At 55.7% G+C, this 27,385-nt stretch overlaps 2 protein-coding genes across 2 annotated transcripts; one reads left to right on the top strand and one right to left on the bottom strand.

Annotated features, from left to right (window-relative positions):
* The first annotated feature begins 850 nt into the window (after nucleotides 1–850).
* GOT1 (glutamic-oxaloacetic transaminase 1) lies at nucleotides 851–4,849 on the top strand. The gene is made up of 9 exons (XM_086616518.1): nucleotides 851–965; nucleotides 1,289–1,470; nucleotides 2,048–2,171; nucleotides 2,377–2,489; nucleotides 2,684–2,788; nucleotides 3,364–3,514; nucleotides 3,651–3,816; nucleotides 3,947–4,089; nucleotides 4,374–4,849. The coding sequence occupies exons 1-9, from the start codon at nucleotides 851–853 to the stop codon at nucleotides 4,511–4,513; spliced, it is 1,239 nt and encodes a 412-aa protein (XP_086472644.1). The 3' UTR covers nucleotides 4,514–4,849.
* Nucleotides 4,850–7,948: 3,099 nt separating this feature from the next.
* Nucleotides 7,949–26,830, bottom strand: CNNM1 (cyclin and CBS domain divalent metal cation transport mediator 1). The gene is given in 15 exon segments (XM_086616821.1): nucleotides 7,949–8,028; nucleotides 8,310–8,466; nucleotides 8,468–8,634; nucleotides 8,987–9,164; nucleotides 9,378–9,538; nucleotides 10,549–10,611; nucleotides 13,540–13,587; nucleotides 13,767–13,866; nucleotides 14,049–14,218; nucleotides 14,496–14,636; nucleotides 15,214–15,357; nucleotides 25,314–25,734; nucleotides 25,736–26,335; nucleotides 26,337–26,503; nucleotides 26,506–26,830. Coding segments are annotated over 15 exon segments (2,922 nt in total).
* Nucleotides 26,831–27,385: the final 555 nt, after the last annotated feature.

Below are 27,385 nucleotides of genomic sequence, written 5' to 3'. Positions count from 1 at the left end.
GGAAACACCCACCGTCCTTGCAGCCGTCCTCGTCCCGCACCCGGGTCACTGCACCCCTGGGACCACCCCGCACCCCAGGCACTGCTCCTGGACCCATCACACCCGGGCGTGGCCCCTCCTGGCACCTTCCTGCACCCCCCAAGCCTTGCACCCTGGCACCACCCTGCACTCCCGGGCACGGCCCTTCTGGGGCTGTGGTGCAGCCCAGCTTTGCACTCCAGGGCTGATGCTCCATTCCCGGGTCCCCTCTGGGGACCATGCCACGCCCCTCGAGCGCTGCCTCGGGCACGGCATCCCCAGCAGCACCCCGTTCCACGGGACCACCCTGCACCCCCATCACTGCAGCTCCGGGAACCCACTCCCTCGGGACGCTGCTCCCCGGCAGCCCCTGTGGAGGCTCTGCACCCCTGTGCCGCGGCCCCGGGCCTGCCGGCGCCCCGGGCCTGCCGGCACCCGGCCCCGGCCACAAGCGGGCACCGCCCCGCCGCCCCCGGGCTCTGCGCCCCGGAGCGTCCCTGCCGCGCACCGCGCCGCCCGCGCAACCCGCGCGCAGAGGAGGGGGCGGGGCCGGGGCGTGCCGGCCGCCAATGGGCAGCGCCTGCGTCCCCGCGCCGCTCGCGTCACCGAGCGCGGCGACCGCCACCAGCCGGCGTCTCGGCCGCGATTGGCTGCCCGCGCTCCGCCCCCGGGGCTGCGGGGCCGCCGCTGGCTGGGGGCGGGGGCGGGGCCGCCCGCGGCCCGCTGATTGGCGGCAGCGCGCGGCGGCCCTTCCCCGCCGGTGAAGGTGAGCGTCTCCTCCAGGCGCCGCGCGCTGCTCGTAACGGACCGGACCGGAGCGGGTCGCGCCGCCATGGCCGCCTCCATCTTCACCGCCGTCCCCCGCGCCCCGCCTGTCGCCGTGTTCAAGCTCACGGCGGACTTCCGGGAGGACGGGGACTCGCGGAAAGTCAACCTGGGCGTGGGCGGTGAGTTGGCGGCTTCCTGCGGGCCGGAGGGGCCCCTCCCCGCCGGGCAGGCCGGCCGGTGCCCTTGCGGCCGTCCCGGCACCTGCCGGAGCGGCTGGGCGGCAGCAGCGGGACGTGGGCTCGAAAGGTCGCCGGGCCGCGGCGAGGCTGGGCGCCGGAGGGGCGGGCGGGACAGGCGGCGGGTCACTGGCGAGCGTCAAGGTCATGGGGGCGGCCCCGCGCTGGCTGCCCGCCGTCCTCGGGTGTCGGTGCCCCGGGCAGGCCGCGCCGGGAGGCCTGGTGTCCCCCGGGTGTGGAAAGGACAGGTCTCCCTCCGCTCGCAGCCTACCGCACGGACGAGGGGCAGCCATGGGTCCTGCCGGTGGTGAAGAAGGTGGAGCAGATGATCGCCAATGACAACAGCCTGAACCACGAGTATCTGCCCATCCTGGGCCTGCCCGAGTTCCGGGCGAACGCCTCCCGCATCGCCCTCGGTGACGACAGCCCCGCCATCAAGGAAAACCGGGTAGGTGGCAGACAGGGAGCGAGACTGATCCTTGCTCGGAGAGCCACTGGGATCCCCGAAGCGTCTCTGCAGCATACCGAGCAGAAAAGCACAAACGTGCAGAGCAACGGCATTTTGGCAAGATTTGAGGATTTCTCTGACGTGGTCTTTGCTGCTTTTAGGTTACTTGATAAACCCACGTACTTCAAGCTGTTTGTGCAAGTAGTCATAGTTCTGGGGAAAGACCGAACATGGGCTGCGACTGGAATTTGTTTTTTCTTCATCTTTTAACAGTGGCCCCATGGGAAACTGAAGTCAGATAATAGACCACCTTTCCTGAAATAAGCTACTAGCTGAGAATGTGCTCTGTGACAAAAAGTAACAGGAATAACTGGAGTCTGTTTATAACTGTAGAAGGTGTCAGGATGAGCCTGAGCACTGAAGGAGGTTGAAGACTACTGGAAGGGGACGGTGTCCTGGCTGGGGTGACCCCAGGGACCATGTCTGGGATTCTGTCTCTTGCAAGCACCTCAGTTCTTTGTGCACTGATAGCTGAGTTGACCTGGGTGGACCCTGCTGGCAACTTTCTCTGTTGCAGATTGGAAGTGTCCAGTCCTTGGGCGGGACGGGCGCTCTGCGTATCGGTGCAGAGTTTCTGAGGCGGTGGTACAATGGAAACAACAACACGGCGACCCCGGTCTACGTCTCCGCTCCGTCCTGGGGTGAGTGGTGTCATCAGTGCTGCCGCCTCCTTGCAGGGAGCCCTGTGGGTCAGTGGGTGAGGGAGGCACAGCTGAGCTTCTTGCAGGGGCCTGGGCAGTAAGAGAGGGGCCTTTCTTTTGTGAGTAAAGGGAGTTACTAGGACTGGAGAAGGTGGCTTGCTGGAGGTGGGGCCTGCTTTTCTGAAAAGTGTTCTATTTTCCTTAGAGAACCACAACTCTGTGTTTCTGGATGCTGGCTTTAAAGACATTAGAACCTACCACTACTGGGATGCTGCTAAGAGGGGCCTAGATCTCCAGGGGCTGCTGGATGACATGGAGGTGAGTAGAACTGTCATGGGACAGGCCAAGCTTGGTGCTGTGCTGTCAGCAGCTGGCTGAGCTCTTCCGTGCTGTGCCCGGAAATAGATCTCTGCCAAAGAGACTGCTGGTGCCCAGGGCAGTTCGGGGCCTCTCCTCTGTTGTGGGTGCCCAGTCTCATCTGTGTGTGTGACCAAGACCTACTCTCTCCTCAGAAAGCCCCGGAGTTCTCCATTTTCGTCCTCCATGCCTGTGCGCACAACCCAACGGGCACAGACCCTACTCCTGACCAGTGGAAGCAGATTGCTGCTGTTATGAAGGTATGGGATGCTACTGGGACTAAAGCAGTACTGAGGGGATAGATAGCTCTTGAGCCAGCCAGAGCACTTGCATCCAAAATGGGCTCTAGGGAATGGCATGAGTCTTGGCAGGAGCTGGAAGAGTCCCACAGGGTGGATGTTGAAGGGAGAGGCTGATGGGATGCTGGCTGGCTGTGCTCAGAGGACAGAAGCATCCCAGTTCTGATTCTGCCTCCAGGTTCTTGCTTTCAAACTCTGTGGCACAGGCTGCAGTGAGGTTTCTCATGCTGGAAAGATTGTCCATGGACACTTGCTTTTCGCAGGTGCTGGATAGTAGGATATAAGATGGCGCATGTCTTGTGCCTGTGTCCTCAAATGCAGTTTTCTCCTGCATTTGACCTTTTATTGACAACTTTAGTCTTCCTGTTCTTTTACCTCAGTAGAAAGAAAATACCCCAGTCAGGTGTTGCCAGATCATGTTTCCTTTGTATTCACCCGGAAGCTTGATGGTCATTGTTCCCTCCTACGGAGAAAGCGGGGGGTAAAGTGAAGGTTGTGGGGAAGGGGTTTCCCTCTAACACTGTTCCTCCTTGCAGCGCCGGTTCCTGTTTCCGTTCTTCGACTCGGCGTATCAAGGTTTTGCCTCTGGCAGCCTGGACAAGGATGCCTGGGCTGTGCGATACTTTGTCTCCGAGGGCTTTGAGCTCTTCTGTGCACAGTCGTTTTCCAAGAACTTTGGGCTCTACAGTGAGTGTCTGGCAGTAAGCTGGCCCAGTAGCATCATACCCAGACAGATGGGGCTGGCATGCTGGGGGGGCGGGGAGGGCTCTGCTTTGCCGTGATGTGTGGGACCAATGGCTCACGTCTCTTGGCTTGTCCACAGATGAACGTGTGGGGAACCTGACTGTGGTGGGGAAGGATGCAGACAACGTGCACCGTGTGCTTTCCCAGATGGAGAAGATTGTGCGCACCACTTGGTCCAACCCTCCCTCCCAGGGAGCTCGCATCGTGGCAACTACACTTTCTTCCCCGCAGCTCTTTGCCGAGTGGTACGTGTTGCCAAGGCCGGTGGGAGAGGGAAAGCGGGGAGGAAGCTGTCTCCCTGAGTGCCAGGCTTGGCCAGACGGCTCTGAACCAGATGGGTGCCCGCCCTCACGCTCTGTTTCTTGCCTGCTTCAGGAAGGACAATGTGAAGACCATGGCAGATCGGGTCTTGCTGATGCGGTCAGAGCTCCGATCTCGCCTAGAGTCCCTTGGGACCCCAGGCACCTGGAACCACATCACAGAGCAGATCGGCATGTTCAGCTTCACAGGGTTGAACCGTAAGTATCAAGTGGCCTGGTGAAGGGAGGATTGGGTGAGGACAGTTTTGCTGGGGGTGAACTGGGATGAAGCAGTCCAGGCAGGAATCTCTCTGTGACCTCACTGGGGTCCTGGTATCGCTGCCTCTGTGGCTAGGCAGGGATGAAGCTTCAGGCAGTATTTTAGTGGCCAGTGCCGGAAGTTTTCTGCTTGTTGTGAAAGACTCAAGCAGCTCTCACTGGTTCTTTGGCTTTTCTGAGCTGTGGAGTCACTGCTCTGACCTGATGTCCAATTGTTTCCCCAGCTAAGCAAGTGGAGTACATGATCAAGGAAAAACACATCTACCTGATGGCTAGTGGGCGCATCAACATGTGTGGCCTGACTACCAAGAACCTGGACTATGTGGCCAAGTCCATCCATGAAGCCGTCACAAAAATCCAATGAAGCACATGAACAACCAAACTTACATGAAGTCACCAAAGCTGTAGTGTGTAGTCTGTGTCTTTCCCTGCTCATGGCTTGCCTTGTCCCACACCTCTTGGGGTTTAATAAAGATGGGAGCAGTAGCTCAATCAGGGATAAACATCTTTTGACCTTTTTGAAGTACTCTTTTCCATATGGTAAGCTAGTGCCCCCAGGAGAGTGGGGGCAACATGAGCCACCTTGGCTCTCGTTTGACTGACAGCAGCTTGTCCTTCAGGCGCTTAGAGCTGCATCTTTAGCACATCCAAATCAACTCCATGTAATTGATCAGTTTGATCTAAGCAAAGTCCAGTGCCAGTGTGATGCGCAGCCCAATTGGGTGGGATCTCATAGGGCTTGTGAACTGATGTCACTTGGTAGTATTTTGGGGAGGGGTGAAGCTGTTGCTGCCTTTCCCCCACTCAGTCCTGAGCCTTATGTGAGCAAATATTCATAGCTATGATAATTGCTTCTTTGTGTTTCTGACAGAAAATTAAACCTCCATCTCTGAACACTACCCCTGCCTGGTGTGATGTCGTGCCTTCAGGCTGTGCTAGCCTCTTCCCAGGCTCAAGCTAAAGCCTCAGCATCCTAGTTTGTCCACTGGGTCTTACCCCGTTTGTTTCAAGGCTTTCCCTTTCTCCCGTGTGGTGTGTTGCACCTTTGATGATCGTGGTTGCTACTAGTGAGGCACAGTCCTGTTGGGAGAGCATAGTTGAGAGCTCCCTGTAGTTCTACATGAAGCTGACCGTTCTTCCCATGTCCGTCTTGCATTCCTGTTTCTGCTCCCCTGCCCACTGCTGTGCAGCCTGTCCTGTGCATTTCTATGTGATCGCTTTTTGGGTGGTCGTGTGGTACCCAGCTATCTGGCCATTTCTCCCTGGCCCGGAGTTCCTGGCCTGCCACTAATATTTTGAAAAGCAGATCTTTCTTGTTCTTCCTTCTCAGCAGGCCTCTGGTGAACCACCACCTACTCCCTCTGACTTCAGCAGGGCTTGCCAGCAACTGCCTGTGTTTCTGGCACTGGAAAAGAGCTGAGACCATCTGCTTCTGCTCTCTGCAGTCACTGTTTGCAGATCTCTTTGTGAGCTGAATTACCACCTTGACAGATGAGCCTCCTGCTAAGATCGTGGTGAAGAAAGGGGAATGAACAGCCCCTTTCCTTGGGTCAGTTAATGATAGTCACTGCTGCCCTGATGGATTTTGCTTGTGCTGCAGCATAGACAGCAAAGGTGAAAACGGTGCCTTGTTCCCTTCCTGTGTTTGCAGAGAGACAGCGTGTGGGGTCTCTTGTTTGTCCTTTTCAGATTTGTATTTGTCACGTAAGAGAGCGAGTCAGAGGCAGCCTCTCCTCTATGCAAGTGGGGAGCTTTTTGTCCTTTTGGTGTCCATCCACAGGTGAGATGATGGTTGAAGGATGACTTCTAGGGGTGATCTCAGGAGAACAAGTTGAAGCAATTAACTCTGCTTTTGTTATTTCTGACATCTGCCTACACTTCTGTCCTTACAGACCTCTAGGTGTGGAGCCTGGCCCACCTCACGTGTGATCTGTACCAGTGCTCTGCTAGCTCTACCAGCCTTGTTTTTCCTAGTGAGTGACCTAAATTTCTTCCTTTCTGTGGTGTAAGCTCATTACCCATTATCCCATTTACCATGGCAACAGAGAACAGATTATTCCTTTCCTCTTTGCAACAGCTTTTTATGTATTTGAAAACTTCCTCTCTCCCTTTCACATCCTTCACCAGTTAAGATTAAGCGACCCTGTTTCCTTCAGCCTTTGGGGTAGGCTGTTTTCCAGCCCTGGCTTTCCTCTGACCTCCTTTCAGCTGCTGTGTGTTTCCTTAGAAGGGCAGTGCCCAGACTGGGATGCAGTTATCCCAGCTGAAGTTTTATCAGCATTGGTGGACTACGAGATTTCTGTTGTTATCTGTCAGGCTGTGCTCCAGCATGTGTATCCCACTATTGTGTTTGCAACGGCATGATGTCAACTCCTGTTCTTCCCCAGTCCTTGTCTGCATTATGGTGTAAAACTCTGCACTTCAGAGTACTTTCCTGGCAGCAAGAGTGCCCAGGTTCACAGGGAGAAATTGGGAAGCACTTGCTGACCTGATCCTCTACCTGCTTCCTTCAGCGATGCTAAGCCCTATTACTCCAGCCACTTCTGGCCACGGGTGTGACAGCGTGGCAGGAGAGGTTAGCACGTCTTTCCCTATACCCACCGACACAGACAGGGCATCGCTCAGGGAGAAACCACTTTTAATGTGAATATCCCTGTTGCGTTCAGCCTCTACAAAACTACTGACTGGTCCGTACCCACCCGCAGGCTCGGCACGGGCCTCCCTCGCGCAGGCAGGGGTGTGCAGGGGGGAGGATGGTTCAATGCAGCGTGGGGTGGCTCTCCCCGGGGCAGGGGGCTGCACGTGGCGGTGAGCTGGGCTCCCGGCCCTGTGCTGGGCAGGGGTCTGGGAGCGCCGGGCTGTGTCGATGATCGGCGTGCACAGGGTGCTGTGGGCGTGTGTGGCACTGGGCACGGCACAAACGTGTGCTGGGGCCCTGAGCTGCACGTGGCACCCCCCAAACAGCACATTCTCCTCATGGTGGAGACCATGTCTGTGCAGCACCCAGCACTGAGGGGCTCTGGGCCTTGCTGGGATGGGGATGGTAGATGATGCTAAGGGCAGTTCTGGGTTGGGCCGCCCCTCCCTGCTCTGCCCGCAGGGACGCCGTGCCAGACACTTCACCTTTCCTTCTTCCACCTCTTCCTTGAGACCAGATGCTACCAGGAAGCAGCTGGGCAAGGGCCCTCGGACTCCAGCTAGCTGGTCCAGGCTGCCTGGGTGGTTCAGCCCCGCCGGGGGCACATCCTTTCTCGCCTGGGGATGGGGCTCTGCACAAGTCCTGCAGGGAGGGGCGGCACGAGCAGGCAGGCGGACGGGCAGGCAGCGAGCAAGTGCAGACCTGCTGCTGTTGAACATGAGCCTCACAGCAGGAGACCCCCATGCTGCAGACCTGGAAGACACAAGCGGAGCCTGGTGCAGGCGGCCAGAGCCTGCCCTCCCTGACCTGCTGCTGCTCAAGCCTGCAGCACCTTTCCTAGCCAGGCTTGGGGATACTGGTGCAGACACACATTTCTAGCTGTGAGAACATGAGTTAGGGTCTTACTCTTGACAACCATTGCTGCCCCAATGATGGTTGGAGGCTGGTGCTGCATCCCTTGACGCCATTCCAGCCCCCAGTGACACACGTACCTTCACAGGCTCCGAATCACATCGTTTGGCTTTGCTGCTTGAAACTTGATTTTGTGCTATTAAAATTGACCATCTTCCCATTTGCTGGGGCAGGAATATTGCCCAAGAGGCAGGTTCCTACCTCCAGTCTGCATGGGCCTCCAGCATTGTGCTCCGGCCACGCTGCTGCTCAGGTGATTAATGGGGCAAGATTGGAGCTCTCCTCTGGCGTCTTCTCACCCTCCAGCGACGACCGCTGCTTGCGCCCACCTGCAGCAGCAAGGGTGCCTTGGGCTGGGTGCTAAGGGTGCTCAGGGCAGGGGGGTGCATAGGGTTTGGCCAGGACCAAGCAGCTGGTTCTGCCGGAACTAGCCCTACATACAGTTTTGCCTGCTGCTGGGGTGCTGCTGGGGTACTGGGCTGCCCCCCTGCTCCATGCCAGCCCCATGCAGGGTATCCCCAGGATGGGGCTGGGGAGGAGCTGACCCAATCAGCAGGGTGCCAGGGCAGAGCTCTCCCCTGGGTGCTCCCTTCACAGGTCAGTCACTCACTGAGGGATCTCAGCAGCCTCCTGCCCAGCGTTTCCTCAGAGCTGCTTGGCGATGAGCTGGTCCCAGCCTCTCTGCCTGGGGACTCTGCCTCCAGGACGGTGCTGCAGAGCTCACTGTCTGCAAAAGCCCAGCCTGGCTGCAGCACCCTGGGACACCACAGCCCTTGCCATCCCCAGGGTCATGTATGTGTGTCCCCCTTGGCCAGACTCACTCTGCTGCTTGCTGTTCTCCTCGTTGTCAGCCAGCTCCTCCTGGATGAAGGGGATGCCCTCCATGCGCAGGAACACCGATTCACTGGGACTGCGCAGCCCCTCAGCATGGCTGCCTGTGGGGACACAGGGCAGGCATGGTGCAGGGCGGGCAGGTGCTGTGCCCTGGGGCAGGACATGGGAGACGCCTGCTGTGGCAGCCGGTCCCAGTGCCAGGGACCCCCAGGGAGCAGGACCGCGTGGAGAAAGGGCATTTAGGAGTCTGCATGCTTGCACCTGTGTGCATGTGCAGGCACAGAACAGCATCCACAGGTGTGTGCCTGTGCAAACGCCCATGTGCCCCAGTCCATGTGCAACTGCATCTCAGCAGCGGCATGCCCACCATGCCAGCAGGTCCCAGCACAGCCCCCCCCAGGGGATAGGCAGTGTTGGCCCGTGGCAGGGAAGGGATGCTGCTGGGTGACTCACACATGACGCTGTTCCTCTCGTTCAGGAGGGTGGTGGGGTCCTCCTTAGGTGTCTGTGGGGTTCCCCGCGTGGTTGAGGCCTTGGTTGAATCCCTGTCAAAGGCCTCCATGTCGGGGGACTGGGGCGAGCTGTCCATGCGGCTGGCCACCAGCGCGTTGTGGTACTGCTGCCGGGTGACCTGGGCACACAGACACGTGCACCCAGCTCAGTAGGCACCAAGCCCCACTGGGACCCCCTGGGGACTTGGTGGCACTGAACCCCCAGACAGGAGGAGTATGGGACTCTCCATCACCCACTGGGCACCCACCAGGCTCCCGGGGCAGAACAGGGTGAGAGGGTGCCTGGGCAGGGTGGGGCTGGGGTGGGACAGTCCCTGCCAGCCCAGCGGTACCTTGACAAACTGCACATCGCAGAGGATGTGCACAGAGTAGTCGGGCGTGTAGATGTTGTTGCTACTGCTGTGGAGCGGTGTGGTGCTGCCCCCGTAGTCGTGCTCCCGGTTAGGGGACTCAGAGCGGTTGAGCCCGCTGCACCGTGACGGTGACCTGTTCACTGTGGAGGGGATGGCAGAGAGGCAAACGCTGACTCTCACTCGTGGTGCTGCTTGGGTGCCCGGTGCCGGCGCGGGGCCAGGGTGGATCGGTCACCTCCAGTGGCTGCTCTCCATGCACACCGGGGCTGGCAGGGGCCCTCTGGGGACCTGCAGTGGGGTCTCCCTCGGTGCACATGGGTGGCAGAGGCTCTGTGCCATGCTCAGCCCTGTGCAAACCGAAGGGACTGGGCAGGCAGGATCTCACCTGGCACCGGCAGGAGAGGTTAGGGTAGCTGCCTGCCTGTCATACCAACTGATAGCTCTCCTGCTAACGCAGGCCTTCTGCACGGCATTTGGCACAAATTCTCCTGGTTGCAGCTGGCAGTCCATGGGGTTTACTTTGCCTGCCTAGAGGGCACGCTCCTGTCCACCCCGACTCTGACAGAACAGGAGCAGAGGCTGCCATGGCAAGCTGGCCCATCACTCACGTTGACTGATGGCCTCTGACACACAGCAACATGGATTTTGTCTGGTCAGTGATTTATTAGGGAACAGAGGCAGCTTGTTCCTTGCATGGGTGACGTCAACATCTTGCTGACTTTGCTCTGCTGCTAAAACACCCTTCTATCACCTGGATTGCCAGAAAGCAAGAGAAGCAGGGCAGCATGCATGCAGGGCTGCGGGTAAGGTTGTCAGAAGCAGCAAGTGGCAAGAAAACCCAAGCACTGAACACAGGAATTTACAGAAACTGCACACCAAAGAAATTCCAAGCGGTCCATGGCTACCTCTGTCCTCATCCCATTCTTCCTGGGATTTGCATCATACTGGGGAGGTTGTGGCAGGGCTGCTGTCCCTGGTCTGCCACCCACGCTCCAACCAGTGCGAGGCTGCCTGGTGTGGGGTGCCATGGGTGCTCCTCTCCGGGCACTGCCCGGCATGCAGAGTGGAAGGAGCTTGGTGCACCATGCACAGGGAGTTGGAAAGAGCCTGGCACATGCGGAGGTCCCTGCCCAAAGCCATGACCTGTTACCTGGAGAGCCAGCCAGGGAGTCCCCTCTGCTGAAGGCGAAGGTACGGGACACTGAGACGGGCACTGCGGAGAGAGAGAGGGGAAGGAAGGAGAGGACAAGGAAAGGTAAGGGACAGAGGTGAGGGTGGTAGACAGATCAAGAGGAATAATGAGAAACAGAATCACGTGCCAGGAGCCGCGGGCTGGGCTCCTGCCACCACCTCCAGCATCCCTTCCCAACCCTATTACACCCTGTTGCTTCTGCTCTGTGGAGGTGCTTGCCAGCCCTGGGGACAAGGACACCGGCAGTCACACAGATTGGAATGCTGTAGATCAACAGGCTGCTCTGTGACAAGGTAAGAGGAGGTGAGGCTGGGGGCTGCACAGCCACCCATCTCCTGAGAGCCACGCTGTGGGCAGAAAGTATCTTCCATCGGCTGAGTGCCGGCACCCTGCTCCGGCCCTCCTCCAGCCACTGCCAAGAGAGGGGACTTTGTGGTCAGCTTGTGCCACCTGGGAGATGGGCAGAAGCTAAACCAAGTCACTGTGCTTGGCATCTGGGATGCTTCTGTGTGCACGGGCAGGTGGTAGAGATGGAATATGCTCTGCAACAGCCCCTGCCTCCACACAGCCCCACAGCAGGGGCTGGCAGAAGCCCCTCAGCATGATGCAAAGCAAAGAATGTCGTGCTGGGCTGGCAGCAGCTCCTGCAAGGCCCTGGATCACAACACATTTGGGGCAGTGCCGAGACAAGCCACCCACAGTGGGCTGCTCCATGTGGGAACCACAAGATGCCAGGACCCCGCGTCGGAGGCTGCCTGACCCATTGCCACAGAGAGGGCGAATCCCAGGCCATGCACTTTCCATGGCTTATTGCCACAGGTTACAGCAGCAGTGAGAATGTCAAGGGCAGGCATTCTCCCTCCCTGTAACTCACTGCTTGCGGGCAGCTGTCCTGCTGCCCTCCATGGCATCCCTGGGCCATTCCACAGGGGTGCAGGGCTCCAGCAGGGAGCACAGAGAAACCCAACACACTGTGAGCGATGCACTCGTCAACACCTCCCAATACCTCATCTTTGCTCTCACCACTGGCAGTGCCCACCTCGAAAGCACCAGGAGCTGTGAGCCCCCTCCTCCAGCTGTGCTTCCCCAGCTGCCAGCCCTCCTGCCTGGGCCGTGTGGCCCTCCCTCCAGCCACTGCGCCCACAGCACAGCTGCAATACTCTAGGAACCATCTGCTGCCTCTGTGATTAATGTTTTTAGATTGCTTTGAAGGTAAAACCCCCAGGAAATTTGCCCTGCAGCCCCCTCCTTCCAGTTTCCCCTGTTCCACATCCTCCCAAGGATCGAAACCTTCTGCGAACAGAAGTCGAAGCAAAGGCACCAGCACGAAGCACTGCCCAGAACAATCCTCATCCTCAGGAGCAAAGGACGGCTGATAAGCACTAGTGCTCGCTCCCTGCTCTCGCCACCGGTGCCTCCCGCAGCGGGGTTGGCCGCTGCACCCCTGCCCTGGCCACCAATGCCAAAGATTGCCTGGCAATAAAAAAGTTGCATAACAACGGTTAATTAATAAAAAATTGTTAAATGCTCAAGGGTTAATATCTGAATTCTCCACTGTGACACACTACTCGCGCTCATTTCTGCTGGGCTTTGCTTCGAGAAGCCCTGCCTCCTTGCTGGCACTGCACACATAACACACACATGTCCTGCAGCGGGCAGGGGTGGCTGGATGGCACAAAACATCTTGGGACACGGCGTCACTTGTGAGCATATGGAGCACAGGAGCCCTGAGCAGCAGCGTCCTGGCAGGTGGCACTGCAGACATGGCTCCCGCTGTGGCTCGGGCCCTCCCTGGCCGGTGGGCAGCACTCACTGCCTGAGCCCCGGTGGGGTCCTGGGGACAGTCACTGAGGGCACAGGGGTATCGGGCCATGCAGCAACATCCCAGGGGAAATCAGCTGCTTTATAGGTTCCCTCTGTCCAAACCAAGCGGACACACGAGGAGCAGGAATGCGCACTGAGGGGTTAGCAGCTCACGAGCCAGCCTTTTGAACGGGAGCAAAGCCAGCAGCAAGGTGAACCCTAGAGCTGCACACAGGCTGGGACCCATGGGAGTGACAGTCACTGGCCCCAGGGGACTCTCTGTCTTCTCTCCATGACATCCCTCTCTAAAGGTTGAACTTAGTGGGTTCTTGTTTTGATAAGGCACTCGGAGCATCCTTGGCTTACCATCGGCACTGCAGATCCAGCTACAGCATCTGGGGTTTGAGATGAGGGATGTGCCGGACTGGGGGTGGGCAGCACCTCCGCCTGCTCCCAAGCCACCAGGCACTACACGTTTGCAGGGGTGATAAGCAAAGCGGAGGGAGGTCTCACTGTCTCCCCTGATCAGAGCTCCCTCTTAATTCCAGCAAGCAGGGTATCTGCTGGTTAACCCATCAGCTCTGCAGGCAGGAAATTTACGGAGACTGGGGCATCTACTTTTAACTCAGCTAATTTCCCCCCCACCACGTGCGAATGGCTCATAGATAAATTGACCCATCTCTGCAATTCTCAAGCAGCCCCCATTTCCCTGGTGTGGGACCCACGTTCAGCTCGTGCTCCGCGCCTCAGGAACATAAATGGGTCTGGCAATGTTATGCTGAGACCTGGATGCACCATGCCAGAAGTCGCAGGGTTTACTGCTCCCATAGGCATGGGCACGATGCCACCCGTGGGTAGCGCCCCTTGCAGTGCCAGCTGTGCTTGGATCCACCTGCAGGCGTCCAGTGCATGGCTGAAACCTCAAAGGGACCTCAAAGGGACCCCAAAGGGACCTCAAAGTCCCTCTGCAGGGACTCTGCTGCATCAGCCCCTCAGCACGCTGTTTCTCTACTGAGTTTTTTAAAGGAGGTGACCTCGGCACAGAGCCTGAGCTGCTCTGTGCGGGGTACAAACCTATTCCTCCTCCAGCTGGTTCATGCTGTGGAGGAGAGGTTTTAGAGCCCCAGCCTGTTCTGAAATACTTACGTAGGAAGGAGGATCCGGCCAGGCTGCCCACTTTTCGCACATCGTTATCTGAAAGGACAGTTGGGAGGTGTAGGAATGGCAGAGGAAGGGCTCCTGCCTGCCCCACACCCTGCAGCAGGGCCACCCCACCCCACGGCCATCCCATTCTCCTGGTCACCAGCTGGCTTAGCCCCCGTGGAGGCTGCAGAAGCAAAGGCAGGGCTGGAGGGAGCCCACAGAGCCCTTACCCAAGGAGACGACAGCCATGATGGCAGGGACGCCGTAGTAGGTGAATGCGCCATTCTCAAACCGCAGCCCTTCCTTGCCAACCTCCACTTCCACTTTCCCCTGGAAGGAGAAGGAAAACCCGCTCAGACAGGCACCCCACGCTCCTGGCCACTGGCCCACCCAGGGCTGCACGGATCCCCGCCTCCCCGTATGAGAAGATGGACATCTCTGCTGGCAGAGCAAGGTGGTGAGGAGAGACAGGCCACCCCCTGCCACCCTCTGCTTGCTGCTGTCCCAGGCACCTGCAGGATGAGGATAAAGTAGTCAACGGGGCGGTTGCGCTGGTAGAGGTAATGCTCCGCCGCTTTCTTGTTCTTTCGGTCGTACTTGAGCTCCTGGATGACGTTAGGGTGTTTCAGGAGCCGCAGCAGGATCTTCTCAGAGAGGTAGGGGGACTTGAAAGGCTCCACTTCTAGAGGGGAGGCGACACACACTTGCTCAGTGGAGCTGGGGCTGCCGGGAACCGTTCGTCCTCTGAGCTGCACGGCCTCAGCCTCAGCACCCCACTGCATGGAAGGGAGTCAAATGCAGACCCACACTGGTGGAGCACTGAGATGCCCAGGGCAGGGGTCTAGGCAGGTGGAAAGTGCTTGCTGTGGGGGAAGCCTGACCCGGGAATGGCTCAGGGACGCCCTGTGGGGCTGGGGCTGCGGCAAGGAGATGTGGGTTTTGCACGAAGGCCAGGGTACCTGTTGCCATGAACCGATGCGTAGCCAGGAGGAGCTGCGGGGAGATCTTCACTTTCATCTCGCTGTCCGAGAGTCTGAAGATGGAGAAGTCCTGGGGCTTGCGTCCCCGGTGGGGCACCCGTTCCTTCTTCCGATTGTCCGCTGCAGGGCAGAGAGCAGAGCAGTCGCCTGCCTGCAGCAGCCTCAAAGCCACTGCAGCTGCAGGACCCCACACCACACGCACACGTATATAGAGAGGCACGTCTCGCTGCACCCTATGGCAGGGCTGCTGTGGAGCAGCAGCTGGCACAGCGGGGCACACAAAATGTGCTGTGCATCACAGCCTTCAGAGCAGCTCCCTGGATAGGGAGCAGGTTGGTGAAACATGCGTCTTTCTCAGGAAAAGTCCTGAGTTGCCCTGGCTGGATGCATCACCCAGAGTTGGAAAGGAGCTTGGGAACCACCCATGGGCACTTCATGCTCAACACACGTGTCCCTGGGTCAGGCCCTGCCCAACCACTGGCTGCTGATGCTGGTGCTTCTCTATCTCAAGCATTTGAGACTCCCTGGCATCTGACCAGCACCTCTCCGTCATTCTTGTCTTTCCCACCCCGCCTGTGAATTGCTCTGGGGAAGGACCACGATTTGCTCTGGCCTTTTTCCTACCCACATGTCTGTCTGTCTGTGCGGGCTCCCACCCTGGCTCCTGCAACCGCAGTAGCTGCTCTGGGACACTAACTGTACAGATCCGTCTCATCCAGGATCTCGGACTTGATGATCTCCTCAATGACATCCTCCAGGGTGACAATGCCCATCACCTCGTAGAACGGGTCTCCTTCCCCTTCGTTGTTCACCCGCTGCACGATGGCCAGGTGGGACTTTCCTGCAGGGGGAGAGCAGAGCGGCAGTGAGACCCCCAACCCTGGTGAGAGCGGTCGCCAGCACGGTGGGCTGGTGGGCGGACAGAGCTTGGTGGGAGGCACAGATAACAGCCAAACCTCAGAAGCCACTATCACCCAAATCCACCCCAACCACCCTAACCCAAAGAGAACGGCTGGATACACAGCCCAGCCTAACAAGGCTGCTGCTCCCCAGGCTGATTTCCAGGTGTCGCAGGAATCTGTCTGGCTCTTTTTTTGGGGCCGCTTGCTTTCTTTAACCAGGCAATCTGCTGCAAGTCACTCCACTTAGCTCTTTGACAGCCTCCTGTGCAGGAATGAAGTGCACATTATACCAGCTGCTTCTTGCTTACCCTCGGCTTCACTGGCATGAGACAACTCTAACAGAGCAATGCGACAGTGTCCTCCAACACAGAAATGTGAGTGTGTCCTTGGGCTCTACTGTTTCCCTCATCCTCCTGGTGTTTTCTCATTCTGTTGTTAATTATCTTTCCCATCAAATTGTCAGGAACAGCTCCCCCGCAGCTTTCTATCCATCACTGTCTGGACCAATCCTAAAGCTTTTCTTAAAATATGGGCAAAGCCCCCAGCTCCTCTCAACAGCAGCTGGTTTTAACACAGAAATGTGTATGCTTGTTTGCGGCTTTCAGCCCAGCTCCTGCAGAACTCTTGGGTAAACCATCTGGACAGGGAGGCTGAATGCTTTTCAAGCCATCGGCTTGCATCTGAACATCTTCTCCAAATCCGGCCCCTGACAGCACCTCCTCTCCTTTACCTTAAACAAGCAGACTGGGACCAGGACCTTCAGCTGCAACGATGGTGACTCCTGCTTGGAAGTTGCAGTGTTTCTCAATCACAGTTTCAGATTCCTCACTTGTCCCCAGTAAGCTGGCAGCTCTGCTGACACATTCTCAGGCTTCTTGATTTTGGCATACTTCGAACATTGCTATTTGTTTTCACATGTCCGGCTCTCTGTAAGCTGTTTTGACCTCTTCAACTTCTCCCTTCCTTTTTTGTCTGCTCTGTTTTATGCTCCTGCTCAGCAGCTTGACCAGAACCCAACTTCCAAGCCACAAACAACTGCTGGTTTTCTAGCTTCAAGGTATTCTTGGACCTGTCAAAGAGCAGCACTGGTTTTCTTCCTGCCCCTGTGGCTCCTGTGCTGCTCAGCAGTGCCCACAGGTCCTGAACCTCTAGTTTTACTTAAAACGTTAAAAATGTCCTTCATCGGCACCACCGCCAACAACTTCTGCTCTGTTTGTTGTGTTTCCCCGGAGTCTCCCTTTGCAACGCCTGCACAAACCCAACTGCACCATGGGCACTGCAGGGACCTCCAGAAACCTGCAAATGCCTTATTTTCCCCACAGACCTGGAGCTCAGCTCCTTGAGCAGCAATGGTTACCCGAAAAGGGGGGCACGTCCCTTCTGCTATGCAGCTGCCTCTGCATCTGCTTCTTCCATAAAGCCTCCCCAACAAAATCTCCTGCTGCTCCAGGCAAGGGGATGTGAATGGTATTTAGGTCTAAAGATGCAATCAATGTGGGCTCCTGCCTGCTGCATAGCCCCCTCCTCACCCACTGGTGCCTCTGGCTCATCCCCACAGTGGGACAGGGACAAGAGCATCCAGGGCAGCCCGACAGTCCCACCGAATACGTCTTGCTGGGGAACACATGACCTTCAAATAACCCTGCCCTAGATCTGAGACGAGCAAATGATATTTCTCAGCCGAAGATCAGCACTATACATTTCTCACAGCAAAGCTTGGGCATTTTCCACAGTATAAATTCCCTCCTCCTCATACCAAGCTTTTATTGCAAGATTTCAGAGAGCAGCTCGCTGCCTCCCACGCCTACAGAATTAGAAACGAGAACATAACATCACAGCAAGTAGCACTGAGATGCACTTTGAAAAACCAAATCAATAGCCTCGGGGCATTGAAAATTCAGCATGTTCTTTGGACCTGGCTATTTCACTCCTTTTCACACACAAGTTTGTGCATCTTGTCTGTTCAGTGGGTAACAAAGTAAAACAACTTGAGACTTAAAAAGAAAAAAGCAGCAGAGTTGGCGGCAAGACAGCAGCAACAGCTACGTTTCATCTTAGCAAAGTCCAACTTTCAAAAATGTCTCCTTTGCCAAACCGCGCTCCCAAACACTGGGGCCATCTGGTCTCCTACAAGTCCTCGGGTGAGCGAGGAGAGGGGAGAAGTTATTTCTTTTGGCCGAAAGCTTGTTGTTAATGACATTTACATGCAACCCAAAACCACTGAGCCCTTACAAAAAGCTTAGGTGCTACTTAAAGGCAGTCAGAGAGTAATGGAGGCAATTCTTTTTTTGGCCAAACACCTACATCAATGCTGTAATTTAGTCTAGAGCAGTCACAGAGAAATGTGATTCCAGCTTCACATTCACATAGCAGCAATTGAGATTATTTAGAAATAACCCAGCACCGTTAGCCTGGGAGGAGAACCACAGCTTCACTGTGCCGGAGGCAGAGCCAGGAGGGCTGTTAGAGTGCTCAAGAGTTCTTTATTTTCACAGAAAATAAACACTTGAAGCCACACTATAAACCCCCAGGTTTAGATTTCCAGGCTAACACCCACATCAGCAATGGAGCAGGTACCCAGCAGTGGAAAATTGTTGCAATTCCTGTGGCTGCTCCTGGCCCCCATCAGTGAGCTGATCTTAGCCCCTGCCCCGCCAGCTGATACCCACATCACAAACCCCCCACCCCTGCCCTGCACCCCGGCCGCAGACCTTGCAAATGATCACCGCTCCCAGCTGGCCCCCACTGGGAAAGGGCTGACTTGCCCTCATCTCCTACCTGAGGGGCATGAGAACATTTGCAAAGTCCTGCCTTCTGACCCAGCTGGGTCCTGGGTCTCCTCCCATCACTTTTTTAACATAACATTATAAATGTGGCAGTAGGGGTGGAGAGAGGTTGTAGGTGTCCTGTTGTTCGGAGATGTTGCTGAGCTCAGCTGTATCCCCCTGCCCAGCCTTTGGAGCTGTGGCACAGAGGAAAAGTGGTGACTCTTGGGGGGCAGGTATAAGAGCAGAAGTTGGGCAATTTTACGAGGTGGTAGCAATGCCTAAGGGAGGATGGCGCAGGGACAGAACCAGGGGCATCAGAGGGGTCATGTTCTCTTCTCCCACCATTACCCTGCAGGTCTGCCTCAGTGGGAGTACAATAGAGAGAGATAAATCATTTAAACAAAGCCCCAAACTTGATCTAAACCAGCTTTAAATGTGTAAAACTGATTCCAAAAACCATGCTATGTAACTGTTGCTTGATAGCTTGAATAAAATGAGTTATAAGGGTGAGCTGCTTCCCCACTAGCAAGCTGTCACATGTGAATTTTACAGGGCTACGGCTGATGCAGGAAAGCACGGTGAAACACTTGAGAATCAAAGCCTTGGTTTGGCAAACGCTAGAACAAATGGGCAATTAACTTTACTTGTGCGAATAGCTTCACCGGCCTCCGCAGGACTGCTCTCGCACAGGAAGTCTATAGGTGATTAAGTGTCTGCTCAGCATGGGATACAACTGTACTAAATTCTTTATGAGCTACATGAAATCTGCTCATTTCAAACAACAGCTTCAGTGGAAAGTTAATGCCTCAAAAAGCTAAATTACAGAGCTAATATAAACAGCTGAAAGCTTCCGGATGGAGCAAGCATCTGAACAGATACCTAAAGCTTTTATGCCCATTTTTAGGAGCCTTGTTTTTCACAGGTACCTAAATGACCCTGGGCTCATAGATCCACCTCAAAGTGTTCTCCCCGAAGACAGAACATGGTCTGAACACATGGAAATGCCTTTACTTGTGGGAAAGAAAGTGCTGTTGGCTGCAAATATAGCCCAGACTACTTCCTTATCATTTTTTCAATGGAGGTGCTCAGTCAGAGGAATGTTAAAGACGCTTTAGCCTTGTCTCTCCTTCCACAGGATAAGCATTCCGAGCATGAAATTTATTTTCATGAATTTTTACCGTAAGATCTAAAGCTGTTACTGGAGATCAAAGGTACAGGCACAAGCCATGAACCATTTACAGCTACAAAATGGAAGGCAAAAAAAAAGAGTAATTGGTAAATAAGTTTGATTTGTGAAACAACCATGATGTAACTGAAATCTGTTTCCTGTGTGCTTTTCACCAAAGCTCTTCCCTGTGCCAGGGGCTGCCAGCATCTCCATGCCCCCTGGCAGACCTGCATCTGAAGTAAGCAGGGACCCTGACTTGAACTTCTTAAACTGAAAATGTGTGTGTGAGTGTGCTCTTGCATTACCACAACTCTGCACTGAGGATGAAACCACAACCATGAGGAGCTGCACTTATAGGCAATGCACACCTACACCTAAACACATGGGAAATAACTAGGAGGGCTGCAAACAGACCCAGCTCTATGGGGAATCAGAGCTACGCGAGGGGAAAACCGTAAATCCTAATCTAATGCAGACCCTCCTCAGAGATGAGAACTTCATCTACTCACATCCGTCTCCAGCAGCATTCAAAAGTCTCTGTCATACTCTGCTTTGGTGCTTTTTCTAACCTTAAGGAAAACTGGGGAAAAAATGGGAGTATTTGGAATAGCTGATGGATTGCCATTGACAAAACAGACCTGGAGGGTAAGAGGGATACAGAGTCTCATCTTCCATCTGCTGTACAACAGGTCTCTGACCTCCTGAGTATGACCCCGCCTGCCCACAAATAGTGAGTCCCCTTGCATGTTACTTGGAGCCTAAGGAAGCCTACAAGGATGCTGAGGCTTTCTCAAGCTAAAAAAACTCCAAAAAGCCAAGGCAAAACTGTTTTCATTGGTATCAGTAGCATAGGCCACTTTATTTTTTCCCATAGCTCAGTTTGAAGGTGCCTTTGACAGCTCCCAGGAGGTAAATGGGTGGCTGAGTGCCCTCTCTCCCGAGGACATGGCTCCCGTCTTGCTTTGCTGAACACCTTCCTGGTGGCAGGCCTGCTTGTGGACTTGCTGGAGTGGGGTAAAGCTGCCCAGGGTTCACACAGTGAAATTTAGCGCAGTTTTGGAGGGAAAGCAAAGTAATGTTTCAAGGAAAGTTGCAGCATGAGTCATCGAAACCATCTTTTGTGTATCCACATCTCACCCACTCTCTGCCTGGCAATCACCCTTCAAGGCACATGCATGGGATAGTTCCTGGTTAACAGCGGGCTCCTTAAGCCATATGACTTATGGGAGGTCGCTGCTTCAGCCCAGCAAGGCGCTCAAGATAGTGGCTATCACACTTGCAGAAATCTCTTGAAGGCTGATTTAAATTTCAACCCATATTTGTGCTTGCAACAGCTGCAGGCTCAGAAGGAGGCCAGGAAGAAAAGCAGGTGAAATAGTACTGACCCCAGTTCCTGGCAAGTGTAAACACCTTCTCCAGCTACTTTCAGTTTGCAGAAGTCTAACAGAGGCTGTAGAGTATTTTCAAAAGCCAAGACAGCCCCTAGGGCAGAAATGTCTTCTGCAGGACAGGCTGTTTTCTGTGCTAATCCAGGAAGTTTGTTTTTGGAGAATTTACTTTTAGTAACTCTTAAAAGATGCCAAACCACAGAAGGATAATCTGAGTTGGCCCTCAGCCTCTGCCCTGCTGCAGGAAAATGAACGTAAGAGCAAATTTCTACTGTTCCCGACAGAAGAAAATTACTTGCTGAAAGGTGCCACAGCTGTATATAGACCCTCCCCACTGGAAATTAGTCAACAAAATCCATAAATGAATTGAGCAATGGGATAAGACTATGACTTCCCAAAAGTACAAACAGAACAAGGAGGCAGACCTCACAGAAGAGCTCCCCATGAGGAGCTATATCACAGGACTGAAGTGGCAACATGCATGGCTTTGGTTATCTTCTAGGGATAGGGGAGAAACAGACTGCATCACCCACAGCATTTCACACTGAATGAATGCATAAACTTTCCTCCTAGCTCCACATTCTCAAGGTGAAGTTTATCCTACTGGGATCTCATCTGCCCCTCTACATTGCTTTAGCTTGCTAAATATGGTGCAGTTATTTCTGTGGTGTATTAGACAATTCCTCCTGGGAGCCTAGAATAAAGCCAGGTACTCTGAGGTGCACCAATACAAACTGCCAAGAAATTTGCTCCAGATTTTTTCACTCCTTCAGTAGCTTCAGCATCTTTCAGGCTAGGTAGCAAAGTTACCATACTGCTATGCATTTTCTTATTTGTAGAGAAGACACAGATTTTGTGTAGTGTCCTCCACTTAACACTTCTATGTGAACGCTGCACAACTATGCATGCCTTCTATAGAAATGACCTGAAAAGATATCAAAGTGAGTGTCCAGGCTTCATTATTTGAGTTCATTTCATTGAGTTTTGATGAGGAAATCAAGTCAAAACCATCTTCTAGCACAAGCAATTCCCGCCTTCAGCTAGACCTGCTGTAATGTTGTTTTTCAATACAGTTTTAGCAACTGCCCTCCTCTTTCAGGCTATGGGTTGAAGTCCAAGTTATCTGCTTGCAGGAAAGGCCCCCCATTGCTGCTGTTTGCAGCCTTCTCTGGGTTTTTCTCAGTTCCCATTAGTGCCCTCAATTTAACTTTCTCCAGGAATTAGTGCCAAAAGAGACATTGAATGGTCCCAGCAGCAACAGGCGTGTGAAGAGTTTAACCAGTTCTGCTGCAATGGGGCATGGGCCAGGTTTTGCCAGCCAGAAGCTCACAGCTGCTCTCATTTGCTGCAACCACACCAGGCCATTAGCTCCGTAGGTACTGGTGAAGCGTACGCTACTATTTTCGTACAGTTTAAATGTTTTGGCAAGCTGATGCTACAGAAGTGCCCTTCTCCAGGTCTGTGACAGGTAATCCTATCTACACAGGGTCCTGCTGGGGAGAGGGGATTTGTGACTCATCTGTGGATTAAACTGAAGGTAAACATCAAAGCATTGTAATGGAATCGAGCTCAAGCAAGCTTAGGTGTGAACATACCTAGAAACCAATGAAGGAAAACTTCCCTCTGAACCCTGCTGTAAAAGACTGGAGAGTGGGGGAAAAAAAAAAAAAAAAAAAAAAAGCTGATAATCTTCCTAGCTAGGAGAGCACAAGGAGAAAAAAAGAAATGCATCAGGTAAACAAGGATAATACAGTATGATACCAGTGAGTAGGAGGAGAGGCAGAAAAGGGTAAGTGCTGCTGGAGGTGTGAGCAAGAGTCCCAACATGCTGTATTTAATCGCCCCCTGACATTTTCAGTAAGAAAGAACAAATGTTTGTGTACCATGGCAAGGAACTCTGGCAGTGAAATTGTGTTACTTATACATTATGCAAAAAAATGACATTATGGGTATAGTGGATGTGGCAGAACATTAATCATTAGTGAAACAGATCAGAAGTATACATCACTATCCAGGAAAGGAAGCTATAAAATGTTATGGGTATTTTATATAAATACTGTAATAACTAAAAAATAAAGGATACAAAACCTGAGTTAATCATTGGAGAAGGGAAAGAAACCCTGGCAGGGTTTCTCTAGAGGTTTGTCAGGGACCTAAGGACGAGGTTATCAATACCCATCCTTACTGGAGACTTTAATTTCCTAGAAAGTGCCCGGGCCTTATCAGTGGGAGCCTTTGCTGTCCTTCAGGCCCCTTGGATGTGTGAAGTGATGAATGCCTTCATTAAGCACTCGCTGAACCAACAAGCAATCAACCTTCTCTCTAATTAGTTGGAGGTGTCACAGAAGACCCAGCCATGGAAAGCAACCTTGATTAGATCAAACAAGATACTTCGCCATAATTCAACAGGACACAGAAAAGCAGACAGTGATGAAGATTCTTAATTACAAATGGGAAATCTTTATTTTAGAAATTAAATAGTCAAGTGAAAGGGGCTGAAGGCAGCTGGGAGCAAACGTCTGTCACAGTGTAGGAGCCGGCACAGGAACCTGTATTTGGAACTGGGAAAAGAGAGTTTATATGGGGTTCAGGGCTGGGCTGGAGGATGGCCACATACAAACACGGGGTCCTGGGGGTGACCAAATGCCTACAAATAGGGGAAAGATGAATCAGAAGAGAATGGCAGCACTTGGAGAGAACATTTGAGGGAAGAGCTATACACCAAGCTGAGTTAGATACTAAGACCAAAAGCAAAGCTTTTCAGCCACGTAATTTAAAAAACACCAGGAGAAATGAAGTGGGAATAGAAGTAAGTTTTAGGGAGAGCTCTGTGCAGGGGCTGTAGCGAAACGCCCCAGAAGGCCATGAAACAGATGTAAGAGAGGAAGAGCCTGCAGCAAAATGCCAAGAGTTTAACAGACAAAGCTGAAGAAGGCAGGATAATCTTCATTTGAGACGAGGGCAGGTAGCAACGCTTGTTAATGCACCTGTCAACTCAGGAAGTGACACACAGAAAACACCTCTGTTCAAAAGCAGGGCAGAGAGGAGGGCAAGCAAAGGGCAGTGAGCTAAGTAGCCACTTAGAGTCCAGTTCTATAGGTTTATCGATCCATAGGGTACCAGGCTACAGAACAAATTTGGAAGGAGAAGTAGTAGAATACATCAAAATAAACAGGATAAAGTGCAGTGAAGGCTGACAAAGGGGGACTGTGCCAAAGCCATCTGACATCTTTGTCAACATCTGACTCCCTAGACAACAGAGGTAGCAGAGACCTCAGATGAACTTCAGTAACACTGTAGTATCATGCAGAAAGCCACAGTTAGGAAGGAACTGCAAAACACGTAAGGAATTAGGAGGAGAGACAGCTGGTTATGTTAGAAGAGGTGGAGGGAAACTACTGCAGCTCATCAAGGTTGAACCCAGAGAGCAATCGTAATGCTTTTCCTAACAGTCTCAGTATAAAACCCAAGAATTTGTTGATATGCACCAAATTGAAAGTCCCCAGTTGTGCTGAGGGGCAGAGAGGGTAGGTGGTGTGTGCCACACAACTCCTCTCCCTGTGATGCCGCGCAGCGGCAGGGACATAGTTATGCATCTCCAGAGAGGATGCTGACCTGCATATATCTGACAATCACTTTCCCCGCACACAAGAAACAGCTCTAAAAACAAGCACAGAGATGACTCACAAAGAGGCTTTCTCTGTAACTGGGATGGACCAGGTTGGCCTTTCTCACATGATCAGCTTTGCTTGCAGCACAGCAGCCCCAGGCAGCCTGGGAGCCAAGTGCTGTCCTCCTGCATTACATAATGCAGGATGTCACCGCTGCAGCCATTTCTCAAAGGCTCACTCACTACAGTATGACGTACCAAGTAACACACAGCAAAACACAATTTCCAGTGGGGGGTGGAAAACACATGCTGTGTGTATTCTCAAGGTACGGTTAATGAAATATAGCTCTCAGCATCTTTGAGGCTGCTGGCAGCTGCTGCATTATGAATACTGTTGCAGCTGCAAAAAAAAAAGTACAGCTTTTTCTAAGGGTTTAGGGTTTTTTTTTTTTTCCTTAAACCACTTGCACAGAAACACTTTCTAGATCTGCTTCTCACTGCTAAGCTGAAAACGTGAGAGCTAAGTAACGAGATGCAATCTCCTGCCATAAACTCCTCTGCACAGAACAGATCAGTGAACTCTGCCGTGCCCAGACTGGGGTGCAAGGTAGGCACTGTGCCCATGGTGCCAGGCTCCCACAGAGATATCAGCCCTGTGGGAAAGGCTCACCCGCTGAGCCAGCAACCTCTGAGGCAGAAGGCTCTTACAGTCTCTGTAACATCACGGGCACGACCAGCACTGCAGGCCCTCGAGCCACCCAGGGGGCCGTTTTACCATGTGACACCAGGGTCACCACCACACCAGCACATGCAGGGTCCAACTCCCCCCAGTATCCCCGGTACCTGCCGGGTCCTGCCAGGAGGCCATGAGGGGTGGGCCGTGGGGGCTGCTGACCTGGGAATCATTGGGGTGCAGAGGGATGTGGGGGGAGCCCGGGCGGTGGCAGCCCAGTGGCCTCACCCGTCTTGAACTCCTCAAGCAGCGTATCAAGCCGTGTGTCGTTGAAGACGCAGTGGAGTGGGCGGCGGTAGAAGCGAGTGACAGTCTGCAAAGGGGTGCAGTCATCGGGGTCGACGAAGGCCAGGTCCTTGACGAAGAGCAGGTCGACAATGTTTTCGCGCCGGTCGCCCTCATAGACAGGGATGCGGGTGTAGCCAGAGCGGAGGATCTCGGAGACGGTGGCGAAGTCCAGCACGGCATCGGCACGGAGCATGAAGCAGTCAGCCAGCGGCGTCAGCACGTCCTCCACAACCTTGGTGCGCAGCTCCAGCGCGCCCTGCACCATGGCCAACTCTTCCCGCACCAGGTCGCCGTGGGGGCCGGCAGCGCGCAGCGTCTCCAGGAGCCGCTCCCGCGTGGAGAAGACGCTGAGCTCCTGCCGCCAGCGCCCAGTCCAGCAGCCGACTGAGCGGGTAGCAGAGGGGGAAGGCGGCTAGCATCAGCAGCCGGGTGAGGCACAAGGTGCGGGAGGCGATGGCCAGCCCGTGCCGCGAGCAGACGGAGTAGGGCAGCACCTCGCCGCCCAGGAAGACGGCGGCGGCGCACAGCACCACCGGCAGCCAGGGCGCTCCCCGCGGCCCGCCGGCCGCTACCGCCCCGCCGCCGCCGGGCAGCGAGGCGCAGAGCCAGCCGGCCAGCGCCGCGTTGGCCCCCGCCTGCCCCAGCAGCAGCGTGCACAGCAGGTAGGTGCCGCCGCCGCCGCGCACCGCCTGCACCCGCCGCGCCTGCTCCCGCTCGGCGGCCGAGCCACTGTTGCGCAGGACGCGGAGCTCCAGCGGGTCCAGCGAGAGCAGCGAGAGGCGCAGCCCGCTGAACAGCGCCGACAGCCCCAGCAGCAGCAGGGCGCCCAGCGCCCGCAGCCAGCCCGCCTCGGGCAGCGGCAGCAGCCAGGCGCCCAGCGCCGGGGCGGCCGGCCGGACCCGCAGCAGGAAGCCGCCCGCCGCCCCGTGGTGCGCCCAGGCCCGCCCGTCCCAGGCGCACAGCGGAAAAGAGCCGCCCGCCCGGCGCCGCCGCCGCCTCGCCCTTGCGCGGCTCCCGCACCCGCACCTCGGCCAGCGCCGAGCCCGCCGCCCCGCCCGAGCGCAGCGGCCCCACCACCTCCACGTCCGAGGCCCAGGCGCTGCGCTCCCGGCACCGCTCCGCCGGGCCCGCGCCGCCTTGCCCCCCGCCGCCGCCGGAGCCGCCTCCTCGATGAAGACCAGCCGCGGCTCCCGCTCCCCCGCCGGCCCGCGGCTGCCGTTGCCCTCGGGCGGCGGCTGGAAGTAGAGGCGCAGGAGGAAGCGGCTGCCCTCCGCCGCCTGCACCGCGCCGCCCTCCAGGGACACCCGGCCCGGCGCCGTGTCCTCGGGCCGCAGCCCCAGCAGCCAGGCGGCCCCGGCCGGCGGCCGCGGCGACAGCGAGAAGAAGAGCAGCAGCACGGCGCCTCGGCTCCGGCCCCAGCCGCCGCTGCCGCCGCGCACCGGGCCCGCCGCCGCCATTGCCGCCGCGCCGGCACCGCAGCGCCCGCCCGCCGCACCGGGACTGCAGCGGGGAGCCGGCACGGCACGGCACGGCGCGGCGCGGCGGCACACGTGGGCCGGGGGGCGGGCAGCCGCCGCGCCACGTGCGGCCAGGAGCCGGCCCGCGGAGCCCCGGCGGGAGGGGCCGGCGGAGCGGGGCTTACGCGGCGGGCGGAGGCGTTCGCCCTCCCGCCCCGCACGGCCCACGCAGGAGCATCCCCACGGCGGGCGGCACCGCGCGTTCTCCTCATATCTGGCGCGACGCTGGCGGGGCTGCCCGGGAGCCCAACCCCGTGGATGCGGGGCCGCCGCCGCCAGCCCCGGCAGCTGGAGAGGGCTGCGGGCCCAGAGCAGCGAGCCCTGCCCCAGCCACCCGCGCTCGCTCCCGGTTTCATCCCGGGTGCGCTGCGCGGGCCGGCCGTGCGCTGCTGCGGGGGGCTGCGCAGGGGGGCTGCACCTCCCGTGCGCTGTGCGGTCGAGGTGCTGAAAGGCTTTTGCCAGCGGTCTCTAGAGCTGGGATTTGCAGGCAGCCTC

Source organism: Tauraco erythrolophus, chromosome 9 (genome assembly GCF_009769465.1).
Source record: "Tauraco erythrolophus isolate bTauEry1 chromosome 9, bTauEry1.pri, whole genome shotgun sequence".
Lineage (NCBI taxonomy): Eukaryota > Metazoa > Chordata > Aves > Musophagiformes > Musophagidae > Tauraco > Tauraco erythrolophus.
This window is presented reverse-complemented; position numbering and strand designations above follow the sequence as displayed.

What these genes read in the sequence shown, in the direction of transcription:
- GOT1 (XM_086616518.1), top strand. Translation starts at nt 851, where the DNA reads ATGGCCGCCTCCATCTTCACCGCCGTCCCCCGCGCCCCGCCTGTCGCC. An exon ending in CCGCCATCAAGGAAAACCGG is followed by an intron (nt 1,471 to 2,047) that starts GTAGGTGGCAGA and finishes TCTCTGTTGCAG; the next exon opens with ATTGGAAGTGTCCAGTCCTT. An exon ending in CGTCTCCGCTCCGTCCTGGG is followed by an intron (nt 2,172 to 2,376) that starts GTGAGTGGTGTC and finishes TATTTTCCTTAG; the next exon opens with AGAACCACAACTCTGTGTTT.